The 14,251-nt window shown below is 34.8% G+C and overlaps 1 protein-coding gene across 2 annotated transcripts in view; it reads left to right on the forward strand.

The window, feature by feature from the left end:
* Window positions 1-10,656, forward strand: part of LOC114330179 (transcription initiation factor TFIID subunit 1) — a 68,971-nt gene extending 58,315 nt beyond the window's left edge. For both annotated transcript variants that reach the window (XM_050661398.1, XM_050661399.1), the window contains exons 26-29: window positions 746-874; window positions 2,287-2,560; window positions 4,812-4,937; window positions 10,226-10,656. In XM_050661398.1, coding sequence (XP_050517355.1) covers window positions 746-874; window positions 2,287-2,560; window positions 4,812-4,937; window positions 10,226-10,446 — 750 coding nt within the window. In that variant the 3' untranslated portion in view covers window positions 10,447-10,656. The remainder of the gene's footprint in view (window positions 1-745; window positions 875-2,286; window positions 2,561-4,811; window positions 4,938-10,225) is intronic.
* The last annotated feature ends 3,595 nt before the right edge of the window (window positions 10,657-14,251 follow it).

The raw sequence follows: 14,251 nt of genomic DNA on the forward strand, positions 1-14,251 counted from the left end.
AACTCTACTCGAAAACGAATATGAACCATTTGAGCTAGAACATCAAGCAGGATTTCGAGTTCTGTATCGACCACATGTACGAATGACCGAAAGTGCGAATTACCATGATGGTTGAGACACGCCCATCAAGTTAGCAGAACAAAGTCAGCAGAACACAATTATTCTTATACCATAATTCAGTTTTAATTAAATGCAAATTTAATGTTCGAAAAAAAATTGATTGCTCTTTTCTTTTAAAAGTTATTGCATGTAATTTAATGTTTCAAGAAAAGATTTATTGCTCTTCTTCTTTAAAAGTTACCGCATGTTCATCAAGTTAGCAGAACATGCGATAACTTTTAAAGAAGAAGAGCAATAAATTTTTTTTGGAGCATTAAATTTGCATTTAATTCAGAGAATACTTTGGCATTCAATTATAAATGATTTATCAAATTTTTGAACTACTGTTCTGCTAGCTTGATTATCAGGTTAGCAGAACATGCGGTAACTTTTAAAGAAGAAGAGCAATAAATCTTTTCTTGGAACATTAAATTTGCATTTATTATACACTTTAAATGGTATAAGACCACATCTACACTTCATCATCCATCAGAGACCAGGTGTACTTATATGGTCAACGTCTAAGGAATATTGGAGCAAATCAATATTTCGCGTGAAAGCTATATTCAATATTAATTTTATGTTTTTTAGTTTAATTTGTATCTTTATAGTTACATTATAGACGATTTCTATGTTTTTCTTATAGTATGATGAACATCTTACTCAGCTGGAGAGCAGACTGCTGTTAGCCCAAGAACGAGCTATGCAGGACGACGACCAATCTTGGATAGGAGGAGATGAAGAGAATTACACCATTGCCGAACCCGATAGAATTGTAAGTTTGATATTTCTTGTTTTTGAGCTGTTAACCTTCCGATGACCAACCTTTTTTTGTTACACGCATGACCAACGGGGGTAAAAAATGACCCCAGGTCAAAAATGACCTGGAATGAATGTTTTCAGCATTTAAATCTTCATCTAACAATACATCCTCGTTTTCTGATACTATTTCATCTTCTATATCATCATAAAAATCGCTAGCAGTAACAATTTCCTGTAACTCAGCCTCAGTAAGGTAGTTGCGGGCCATATCTTATATGTACACAAAATACTAAGAAACTAATAATATACGCCAGGAAATAATAATAATGACTAACTGTAGCAGACAGGAATGTCATGATTCGTACATAACAGTGTAACCACAGTTAAAAAATAGATTTTGATAACGCGCAGTGTAAAACTACGTGGAATTCCACATAGTAGACGGTATTTTACTAAACATCAACTTCAGAATATATTTTTTATTCGTAAAATATAGGGAATTTTTTTTATTTCAAAATATGAGGATATCTAGAATGATATTAAAGTCAAATAAAAAAATAATGAGTTAAAAATTGAAAATACTTTTGAATTTATTAAAGAAAAACATACGCTGGGGTCCAAATTTACCCCCTTGGTCATCCGATGGTTAAATGAGGTATATAAATGTGGCTTGTTGTGTTGAAATGGTGTGCTACTGCACAAGAATTTTTTATGTTTTGCAGTAACTTTCGTGTTACGTCATTCTTTGTTTTAAGCACTGCGATGTTTGCCCTATATACTGTCTATCACATTCGAGACAAGAAAGTTGGTAAATGAGATGACTCTGATTTAAAAGCTGTGTCTGGTCTTTTAGCTTCGAGAACAAGCTATAATTGGATATCCTATTATATTTAGCTATTTTGATTTTAGGAATTCCACTCAGCAGTTTAATTATTTTGTTGGTTAAGTCATTTACATATTGCAACTTTTTGTATAATGGCTTGAACGGATTGAACAACGGCTATCCTAGTAAAATTCCCAAGCAACTAATCTATAGCTCAAATTTATACGACGAGCAATGTGATGACAGTCCAACAGATACCGTTGTTTACAAAAAGTTAGTCGCATAACTAACAATATAATTAAGCTGCTGAGCTACACCAACCTTTTTGTCTCGAATGTGATGGACAAAATATACGGCAAACATCGAAGTGGTTAAAACAAAGAATGAGGCAGCACAAAAGTGACTGCAAAACAGAGAAAAATGTTTGTCCAGTAGCACACCATTCCAACATTTAATTTATTAGATGTCAAGATCTTGAACATAGAAAACAACTACAAAAAGGATTATTTCTCGAAATGTACCCCATCAACAAAACAAAAAGTCAATTAATTATAAGACAGATACATACAGGTTGAGCGACATTACGAATTATTATTTTCCAGAGTCAGGCAAGTTCACCAGATCATCTCTCTTCCGTCAAATCCCAAGTCGACGAATTCGATCTCATAGACGTAGAGGGAGAAGGCCTTCATTCCATAGACGAGCGTCTGTTACCCAAACCTCCGAAGCAATTAAAGAAAACTCCCAAACACGAGGAGAATACCTTGGAAGAGGACCTCCAGTTTTCGAGCGAGGAGGAATTGGATGAGGTGCCTTTACACGAATTCGAAGACGACACCAAAGGGATACTTATTTCTGCAGAATTGCCCATGGAAGGTAAGTGAATTTTAGCTCATTGTTTTACTGCCTTTTCAATCCAAGTTGTCACAATTTTGCATTAACAAAACATATACAGTAAGCGCCACCCTACTAGATACATAGGAACATTGAGCTATTACAGTCCTGGACCCTTCATTTGTTGCAATGTTTATTTTTATGTCTGGTGACGTTTAGAACGTTAGGAAATGTATAGAAACTGAATATTAACATACAAAATTGACAAATAATAGATCAGCTGTATTAAATACAGCTGATCTAATTTTGACGTTTATAGTTGTCATTTTGTTATAAAAGTTTTAACGTATTGTAATATTCTTGGTGTTTGAATAAAGTTATTTTAAAGCAGAGTAATAATACTATTAATTAATGTATTTTTTGTATGGAAAAACAATTATTTTGAATAGTTTCTTGACAGTAACATGACAGCCCAAGTAGCACAATAAAAACATTTTAGTTTTATTTAAGGTGTATAAAGATTTTATTGTGGTAAATAAGAAGATAATGGTTTTAAAGTTACCTTGTAGATATACTGCCAGAACTTTAAAACTGTTAAGCATTTGTCACTAGTTTTAAAGTATCTAATAAGAGTATCAAATAAGACTAATTAATCTTAATAGATAATTTGTCTTATTATAGTTTTAAAATGGTTTATTCTCAGTTCACTTTAAAACTAATTAGTTTTATGAAGAACTTCCGGACTGTTTGGTTTTATTAGATTCTAGTTTGCTACCTTTTAGTTTTATTGCAGTTTTAAAGATTCTCCTAATATGACTAATAAAACCTATTATTAAAACTACTTGATCTCAAGACTATTATGTCAGTAAAACATAAGCCTTAAAACTATTTTTTTTAATTTTCTTTAAAGTTGCTTTCTTAAAAGCCATTAGTAGGCTATATTAAAACCAAACGCTTTTAACTGAATCAATTTGCTTATCGTAAAGACTAAACTATGCTTCTTGTTAGAAACAATAAAACTAAACTCATCCCCTCTTCTTGCATGTCCAAATTGGTCGGCCATTTCTTTTAGAGCGAAACAGTGGTGTAGTGTGTTGTAAAAAGTGAAAGTACAGTTAGTATGGAAGAAATAAGTCGCAAGTACTTAAAATAAAAACGAACTGGTCATTTAAAAGAAAAATACAACACACACACACACAGCACTACAACGCTTCGATTTTAGGTTAGATTCACATTAAAACCGAATGGCATTATTGACAGCAGCATTAAAACTAAATGGTTTTAATTCCAAGGCAACCCTGCTTTTATGTAGGATATAATATGCTCTTGGAAAGGTATAAAATAAATCCATTTGATCTTAACAATTCTCTGTCGATAGACCAAATAGTTTTATTTAGATTTCGGCCATATTGCTTTCTGAAGATGCTGAAAGCCATGATAGATTACAATATAAGACTTACATAAAAATTATAAATAAGCGACGTAAAGACATAAATTCGATTTATTTTAACATTAAAACATTAAAATTGTAGATTAAAGTTATTTTTCTTTCAAATTAATATTTTTCTGATTTAAACTTTTTATTATTTTTATTTTTTAATCGCCAATTTTAGGGCGCATGAGTTATTTAGACTTATTTTTGTTAACATTATTAATAAAGTTGGGTGCGCAAGTGTTTTTCTACCTTGACAGTCCGAAATAACCAAGTACTTTTTATTATTTTATGGTTACAAATACGTATCTACCTATCATAACACATGTAAAAAGTTGTTGGCTTATATCATCTTATATGGAGTATATGGGTTTAAAGAATCATTTAATATGGTAAATTGTCTTTAGAAGTCTCCATTTAAGAAACCTTTTTAAGTTTGCTATAAAACTGCCTGCACTTAAAGTGCCTTTTAACATGGTTTTAAAAGCACCTTCACAGCAGCTTTAAAACCAGTTGCTTAAGAAAACAAAGTCTTAAGAAGGTTTTTATTTTTGGTTTTATTGACCTCTTTCAGAGTGGGCCCTTTTATGCTGAAAGCGGTTTTATTGCAACCTTAAGGTTTACCTAAAAACCAAATGGTTTTAATATTAGTTTTATTCTACAGTTTTAAAGCATCCTTAAAAGACTTAATAAACCCGTTCGGTGCTACTTGCGAGGGATGAAAGTCACATCTGAGAACAGACCGGATTAGCCCATAAGCATAGTAATTAGGTACCTACCTATGTATCTAGTAGGCTGACGCTTACTGTATAATGAGAACATATTGAATATATAACCATTTATGTATGGTTCTTGTTGAAGGTGTGGCTGCAGACGATGACAGCCAACAGGCAGCTGAAGCGATGGTGCAATTGGGCACTATGGGCTATTATCCACCAACCGAGGGTCAAGAAGGAGATAGCGCAGAAGCGTCATTTATGTACAAAGGTTAGTATTGTTTTTTTGACATTCAAAATCCTTAAAATAATGTTTTTTCATGATTCAATATTATTGTTGGTTGTAAACGGCATTCACCGAGACATTTTTTAAAAGTTGGGAATAAGAAATAGTTACCCGGATCTAAATCTGGTGTATGCGGTGGCTCAATCGATTGAGCGACCACCGCTTGGTTGTCAAAACGGTCCAATGAAGCTGCACAGTACATGCCACTTATTACTGCGCTCTTTTTCAAACAATCAGTATACCTCATTTTATAGTTGGAGAAGTAGAAGACAGAACCAGAAACCCACTAGGCTGAAACATTTCGTAGTGTGAAACCGAAACAGACTTAGGGAGCGTTCAAGTATTACGTAACGCAGCTTGGGGGAGGGGGGGTCTTGTAAAACGTTACGGTGCGTTACATGGGGGAGGGGGTTCGAACAGCGCGTTACGTAACATTGTTTTTTGATTTACGTAAATAAAAAAGACTACGGAATCAAAATCTCCCAACTTGGCAACTTTCGTTTATATTTTACGGAGAACCCCTAGATTATATTATATTGTCCCTTATGATCCGCTCATGTTCCGGCCCTTCTACAACTACAATAGGATAATATAGTATCTATTCAAGTTCAAGTGAAAATTCTTCAAATTTGTCACCAAATCAAGAACAGTAACATATTATGTTTGCCATAATTAGTTGGACGTTTTTGGAGAACAAAAGCTGAAAAGATACAGGTTACAGATGGGATTCAAACCAAAGAAATTTTAAGAGAGAGTCATACATCGTTTGTCTACTCGTTTTCTGAAGTCCATATTATGCAGTCTAGTTTTCTTAGTGTTCTGCAGTATTCATTCGTGCTTTAAACGAATATTTTAATGCATTTACGCAATACAGACAAAACGTATTGTTCTTGTCAGTGTTGTTAAAGGGAAAAGGTAATTAATTTATACTTTAATTAATTAAATGTCGTCAAAAAAAGGGTGATTTACATCAACAGCTCTTGGCGTATAAGAGCTGTCATGCTAACTTGTCAGCACAAGTGTGCCAAAAAAATACCCATGAAATTTGGAAAACGTCTAAAGAAAAATTAAACAATGAAAAGTTTATAGAGCATATAAATGATGTTATACTCATATATAAATTTTCATTTCTAATTTTATTGCCAAATGTTTTTTTATTTTAAGTTTTTATTAAAAAAAAGTTAAAGGAGAAGAATACATGAGAAAAACAATAAAGGATGAAGCCAAAAAAGTATGTAATAAAGGATGGGGCCAACTAGGGAAAACGCAAAAAATTAGTAGTAAAAGATTATTATTTTAAATTTTTATTACCACAAATGCGGTTAAATCAATTTTTTTCCGACTCTACGGTACTTTTCGCAACATAATTGTTCCATTTAGGTTAAAAAGGTCATTTTTGTGTTACGTAACGTTTTTGTAGGGGAAGGGGGTACATAAAAACGTTACGCTGCGTTACATGGGGGAGGGGGGTCAAAATTTTTCAAAAATTGCGTTACGAAATACTTGAACGCTCCCTTATAGAAAAAAATGACATCTTTTTATTACAATTTTGTCTTCTCTAAAGCGACTCCCAACAGAAATTTTTTTCTTTTATTACTACTCGATGAGATCCAACTAGGTCGAAACATGTACTGTGAACGAAAAACAAACTTTAAGAGAGAAACTAAAGGCTTTTTGGTGCATATCACGTCTCCCTCTACAAACTTATTCTTGCTTTTGCTTGAAGTAGTGCGTTGGATGACAGATGTCAAAACAGAAAGCAATGTGTTCTCATGTGACCCCATCTACCGAATTTTATATAAAGGTAAAACTACCGAATTATTATGAAACATGTTCTAGCAATTTGAGGATTATATTTGACCTATGAAATGAAACTTCAGCAGGAGAGGAGGGCAGAATGAAGGAAACAAACAAGTTTATCAGGCAAGAAGAATAAAAACAAAGATAAAGTGTAAGTCAAGGAAAACTTGGGTACAACAGATAAACAGATCGGAAAGCAAAGAGGAAAATCGACAGAATAAATAAAATATTTGCGAAGGGACAAGAAAAATGGAAGGAATGGATAAAATAATAGCTATAATTACATCAGACACGTTTTATAGCTCATAAAGAGAAGCAAAAAAAGAAAAAGGAAATATGAAGGTCTAGATTATACATAAATATACAACTGGAGAAATGTGATCTATTGGCTAGCTCCTATCGGACCTTTTAAACTCATGTACAAACAGCCTAGTCTCAGGTTCCATAGCAAAATATTGAAACATTTTACTGTTCTGTATTCTTTCATCCTCATCCTACATCTTCTCTACCTCTACTTCTATACATCTTTCTCTGTATTTATAATGAAAATCGCAAGCATTACCGTGTCCAACATTTACAAGCCACCTGCTACGTCTTGGCCAACCCAAGCAATTGAAGTACATCCTCACCTTGCTGTATACGTTGGAGATTACAATAGCTATCATGAACAGTGGAAGTACAAAAATAGTGATGCGAATGGGAATGCTTTAATAAAATGGGCAGAAGACGAACGCCTGTACCTTTTGTTTGATGCCAAAGATCGACCAACCTTCAGATCCGCGGCATGGAAGCGGGAATACAACCCCGACCTATGCTTCGTTTCGACCGACAACAAAGACTTACCTCTCTAGGGGCTTCACGAAGAGTTCTAACTAATTTCCCACACAGCCAACATCGACCAGTAATAATAGAAGTAGGGACGCAAATCCCTTTAATTAGTTCTATCCCACGTCCAAGATGGGATTTTAAAAAGGCCAACTGGATTGACTACTCTGCGAATCTGGATAAATGCCTAGGGTGGATTACACCTAATATCAAAAACTACCACAGATTTGTTGGTGTCGTGCTAAGTGCAGCCAAAAGACACATACCAAGAGGCTATCGCAAAGAATATATTATCCCTGGCTGGTCAGAAAATAGCGAGGAATTATATCAGAGCTTTCTTGAAACTAGCGACCAAGAAATAGCGGATGAACTACTTTACAGCCTAGACGCCGCTAGAAGCCAAAAATGGACCGAAACAGTAGAAAGTCTAAACTTCCAGAAATCAAGCAAACAGGCATGGTCATTATTAAGAAAATTAGGGAGTGGTGTCCGTACGAAACGCCGAGAGACAGCCGTAAAGCAAGAGGCTGTAGCATCACATATAGTAAAAACATCCAGGGCACCAAAGGATAAAGCACACACCATCTACGTAAAGAGAGAACTTAAAACTTTAAAACATGTAGCCACAGAAACGAAGCATTCCCTCCCCTTCACCAGCGAAGACATATCAGAGGCTCTTAAAGACATTAAGCCAGCAAAAGCACCAGGATTTGATAATATTCACCCTGAATTCCTAATAAATTGTGGCAAGTATACAAAAGTTTGGCTGGCTCGATTTTTCACAGACATCATGGAAACTGGAAATATTCCACAAGAACTAAAGCGCTCCAAGATAATAGCCATACTAAAGCCAGGCAAACCCGCCGACAACCTAAAAAACTACAGACCAATTGCGCTTCTCTCTGCCATCTACAAACTACTAGAGAGGCTTATATATAATAGAATCAGCACAGAACTGTTCCAGGTGATCCCAGTCGAACAAGCAGGTTTTCGACCAGAACGAAGCTGCGCGGACCAGGTAATGTCACTCACCACCTATATCGAAGCGGGTTTCCAAAGAAGACTTAAAACTTCAGCGGCATTTATTGATCTCTCGGCAGCTTACGATAAAGTATGGAGAGAGGGCCTCATATACAAAATTCTCCGTGCAATCCCCTGTAAACCAATAGCACGCCTAATAGATAGCATGCTCAACGACCGAATGTTTCAAGTAGTGATGGACACAGATATCAGTCCACCAAAGAAACTCAAGAATGGCCTACCACAGGGGTCAGTGCTCTCTCCACTACTATTTAGCTTATACTTAGCAGATATGCCGGAAACACAATCAAGAAAGTTCGGATACGCCGATGACTTGGCCCTCACTTCACGATGCAGAACACTAGAAACGTCTGAAGAAGTTCTGACGGCAGACTTATATATATTGGGCAAATATTTTCGCAAGTGGCGACTTCAACCAAATGCATCCAAAACAGAAGTTAGTTGCTTTCACCTGAACAATAAACTTGCTGGAAAGGAACTCAACATACGGTTTGAAAATACCACACTTACCCACAACAAAACACCTAAGTACCTGGGCGTAACACTAGACACAACGCTATCATTTAAAGAGCATCTGACAAAAACTGCCCAAAAGTTGAGTACAAGAAATAACATCATACAGAAGCTCTGCGGTACCACCTGGGGAGCATCGGCTTCCACTCTCCGCTCTACTGCCTTAGCCCTTGTTTTCTCTACCGCTGAATATTGTGCTCCAGTTTGGCTACACAGCCCACACGTAAAAAAGGTCGACACTCAGCTGCACAGCACTATGAGGATGATAGCTGGTACAATTAAATCAACTCCCACCCAATGGCTTCCAGTATTAAGCCACATCCCACCTACACATTTACGACGAGTTGACGCACTTACACGTGAATACAAACAGATCCTGTACAAAATAAATCTGCCGATCCACCAAGATACCAAGGATGCACGAAATACCCGTCTCCGTTCTAGAAAACCACCAATAAAAACGGCAAGAATGATACATGAGGAGTTCAACATCACGAATGCATGGTCCCAAGAATGGAACGCATGGCAAAATAATATGCCCTGCATTACCCACAAGCCACTAGGTTTTGATCTTCCACGTAAAACATGGTCCACTCTAAATAGGATCCGAACCAGACATGGCAGATGTGCATACATGCTACATAAATGGGGAAAGAACCCGTCTCCTCAATGTGACTGTGGGGAGAACCAAACCATTGACCACATTATTGAAGAGTGTCCCTCAAGATCCTACAATGGTAGCCCTGAAGATTTCCTGTTTGCAACTTCAGAGTCAATTGATTATATTAATACACTTGATGTTTGTTTGTAACTATTTAAAGTTTGTCATATACCTATATTACTAGTGTTTTTTAATTTTGTTCTAAATGTGACGTAATTGCCATACGATAAATAAATAAATCTTCTCTACCTCTCCGATTCTTTCCGTATATCACTGTCTCGTCATCGTACCTTTAGAGAGAAAGCTTTAAATAGTATACCATTTCGTTACATCTTTCTCTCCCATTAATCTCTCTAATTTTCTACTTTGTCGTCTTGCATAACTTACATACAGCACTTTTACCTTATAATGTACATAAATTTAATTATTCTAGATGAAAGCATGGACGTCGATCCGAATTACGACCCATCCGATTTCCTGATGTCTGGTCTTCCCTTGCGGAAAGTTGAAGAATCAGAACTTCAACAGGAAAACGCCATGAAGATCCACGACGATCTAGCGGTGAGCGAAAGTGAAGACGAAGGTACCAACGCGCCGCAGGAAAACCAGGATAACATGCAGGAAGACGACGATGCTGGAGATTTATGGTTTTAAATAGAATTGTAAATTTTTTTCTTAACAGAGAATTATTATTTTTTATTTCAATTAGTCTGTGAGACTTAAGGCTACATTATGTATTATATTAAGTTCCTAGCCACAACTAATCTCCACTACCTTGTATAATATGTGTAGTTATATTTGAATATAGTTATTTAAGAGTACAGTGTATATGAACATTTATTAATAAAATCATTTAGTATTAAATAGTATTTTTGATTTAATGCACAATGGCCAGCACGTAAGGTCGACATCGCTTCCGAAGCAATTTACCTCTATTCATCCACAGATTGTCAGCAAGGAGCTCCTTTCTCCCACAGTCTGTCTTCACAATCTAACCCACTAATCCGCCTCTTATCAAAACTTATTCCCTCTACCTTCCCTTCTTCTTACAATATATTTCCCCCTTACCTGTGTCGTTGGTACATCTGTTTTTCCTCCTCTTCTTTCTTCTTGATCACTGCACGGATATAATTTGTTGTATATACCAGTCCAACCTGCTTTATTTTCAATCATTCTCTCAATCATTTCTCTCACTGTCACAAAATTCACACCTGTATCTCTTTCCATTCGGTTCCTTTCTACTATACATCTGTTACACTCTACCATCGTATGTGTAACAGTGTCTGTAGTATTCGCTCCGAGCGTTAACAAAGTGTCAAAGCAAAATCGACCGACCTGCTCATGGTGCCGGTTTTTAATAATACATGGAAAACTAGTGATGTGAAATACTTTTATTTTCCTCGTTCCCAAAAAAAATTAGATCAAAGAATAAAATTAATTAACGCTGTTATAAGGATGAAGTGAGGTTAACTTTTTCTATATATACAAAGGATGTGGCAATATACTGAATATACACATGATATAATAATATTTACGTTTTTATAAGTTTTGTACACATTACATACACTTTTTAGCTCTGATAAATCCGAATTGACTCCAAAAAGTACGGATACGGTATGTCCTATATAACCTCACTATCGTAAATTATATCAATAAATCTTTATTAACGACAAAAAATATTTTTGTTGAACTATAAATGACATTATAAAAGAATAACTAATGAATTCTAACAATTTGTATTCGTTTATTATCACTAGAAAATAAAATATTCAAGTTTAACAAAATAATCCCATTAGAGTCAATACTAAAACGTCCTTACAAAACTGATAGCGTGTCACGTGACTAAATTTCTGTAAATAGAGGGGAGACGCACGGAGCCAATAGGCATTCATCAGTGTCAGCCTTTTCGAACCTAGAGAGGTAGGCTCTAAAACACCTGTGTCCTGTGAGCACCTGCGTTAGGAAATAATCCAGTTGCCTGTGACCACAGTCCACCCAATCTTTTAGTTTCGAGAGCAGCATTTTTGTCCACTGTGCCACATCCTCGGTGTTGTATTCTGTTTCTCATGATCATCTTTCAGTGCGTCACAGTTTTTCGATTTCTTTCTAACGCATTAAATTGTATGTGACAGAAAAAAAGGCACGTCCGAGATTATAGACATTTACAACATTTATTCTAGTTATTCTAGTTGTCGATAGATGGCGCCATAATAAAAAAAATAATTTTTTTTAATTAGATAATAATATTACAAATCTAATCTGTATAATTTATAAGACTATACAAATCAAAGAAAATACCATTTTATAAATGCAAGAAACACATTTGATTTGTTTTTATTCTAAATTGAAAATAAAATGTGACAACTGCCAGATTTAACTAAAATGTCATGTTAGAATAAATGTCATAAATGTGTATTATCACGGACTTACCCTTTTTCCTATCATTTGTTACGCACTGAAAAATGCGCATGAAAAGGACAATATTACAACAAAAACTTCCAGTATTATCTGAAACAATGAAACATTTGGCAAAACTCGTACTGTCGTCAGCCCTGCAACTTTATCTTTTAATTGGAGGTCTTTAAGTGTCTATTGGCTGTGAGTTTCGACGGTAGCGCTCTCTCGCGGTTTGAAACTTGTACTTTTCTGATAAAATTGGTGTATGTGAAATATACAAAACGAGAAAAGTAGATATTTATCTAGAAAAAAGAAAAACACAAATTAGGAACTGAAATAAACTTACGTGCATAGAAATCGGCCCACTTAATAATTTGGTCATTTTTGATGTCTCATATTTCCTAAATCTGTTGGCCTATTTAAGTGATTTTTTGAACATGTTATAGCCTGATTCTTTAACAATACCACTGTAAAAATATTTTTGCTAAACAGGTAAATTTTCATTGTAAACCGGGTGTACCAATCAAACTGTGTTTTTTTCTCAAAGTTCGCATCACCCTGTGGAATATTCTAGCCTTTATAAAATACTGAAATTAAAACCCAACTATAGCCTCAGGTTTTCTTAACATTCTGTTTTTTGATTCATTCGTTTATGTTGGATAATAAAAAAGTTAGGTACTTTAACAACTAGACATGTTCTTCATCAATACACGGTGTTCCTAAATAAGTGCGACAAACTTTAAGGGGCAATTCTGCATGAAAAAATAATGACAGTTGGCTTTATAAACGTATGTCCGCAAATGTTTCGTTTCCTAGATACGGGATGTTTTTCTTACAAACTGACGATTTATTTCATTGCTTTAAAACCGGTTGAGAAATGCCAATGAAATTTGGTGGGCTATAAGACGTAGTTATTGCACATTTTTTGACATACAATTAAGAATTTAATATTCACCATTAGCGCTCATAAAATATGACCGATCATATTACCCGTATGCACGCTAATGGTGAATATAAAATTCTTAATTTTATGTCAAAAAATCCGCAATAACTGTCTCTTAAAACCTACAAAATTTCATTTGCATATCTCAGCTGGTTTTAAAGCAATAAATAAATCGTCAGTTTGTAAGAAAAAATTCAACATCCCGTATGTCGGAAACGAAACATTTGCGGACATACGTTTATAAAGCCAACTGTCATTATTTTTTCATGCAGAATTACCCCTTAAAGTTTGTCGCACTTATTTAGGAACACCGTGTATTGATGAAAAACATGTCTAGTTGTTAAAGTACCTAACTTTTTTATTATCCAACATAAGCGAATGAATCAAAAAACAGAATGTTAAGAAAACCTGAGGCTATAGTTGGGTTTTAATTTAAGTATTTATAAATGCTAGAATATTCCACAGGGTGATGCGAACTTTGAGAAAAAAACACAGTTTGATTGGTACACCCGGTATACAATAAAAATTTACCTGTTTAGCAATAATATTATTAAAATAGTATTGTTAAAGAATCAGGCAATAACATGTTCAAAGATCACTTAAATCGGCCAACAGGTTTAGGAAATATAAGACATCAAAAATGACCAAATTTTTAAGTGGGCCGATTTCTATGCACGTAAGTTTATTATTGTAACCTGATTACTGAACGAATACACATAATTAATAGTAAAAGTAATTATGTTTTTTTGAAGATATTCTTCTTTAGGCGCGATTCGATTGAGGGTAAAATTGTACATAAATCTGCGCGCCTGCGCACACAGACATTATGTAGTTCCTTGCTAATCTTTCAAGATAGGTATTTATGTATCTGTATCCGTGCAAATAAGTCATTAAAAGAATATATTAGTGTTTTTAGTAAATATATTACTTATTATAATTCTTGTGTTTTTGGATTTGTGTTTCTCTGTAGTAAAATAATAAAATATTATGTAGTTATAACATTTTTACACTATTTATTGTCGCCGTGTTGTGTAATTATATCCGAAACTTACATGTCAATTAGAAGGACCTCGCTGGTGTAGTTGTTAGGGCGTTAGCTCCGAGATTGGAATGACGCGG

Source organism: Diabrotica virgifera, chromosome 9, assembly GCF_917563875.1.
Source record: "Diabrotica virgifera virgifera chromosome 9, PGI_DIABVI_V3a".
Taxonomy (NCBI): domain Eukaryota; kingdom Metazoa; phylum Arthropoda; class Insecta; order Coleoptera; family Chrysomelidae; genus Diabrotica; species Diabrotica virgifera.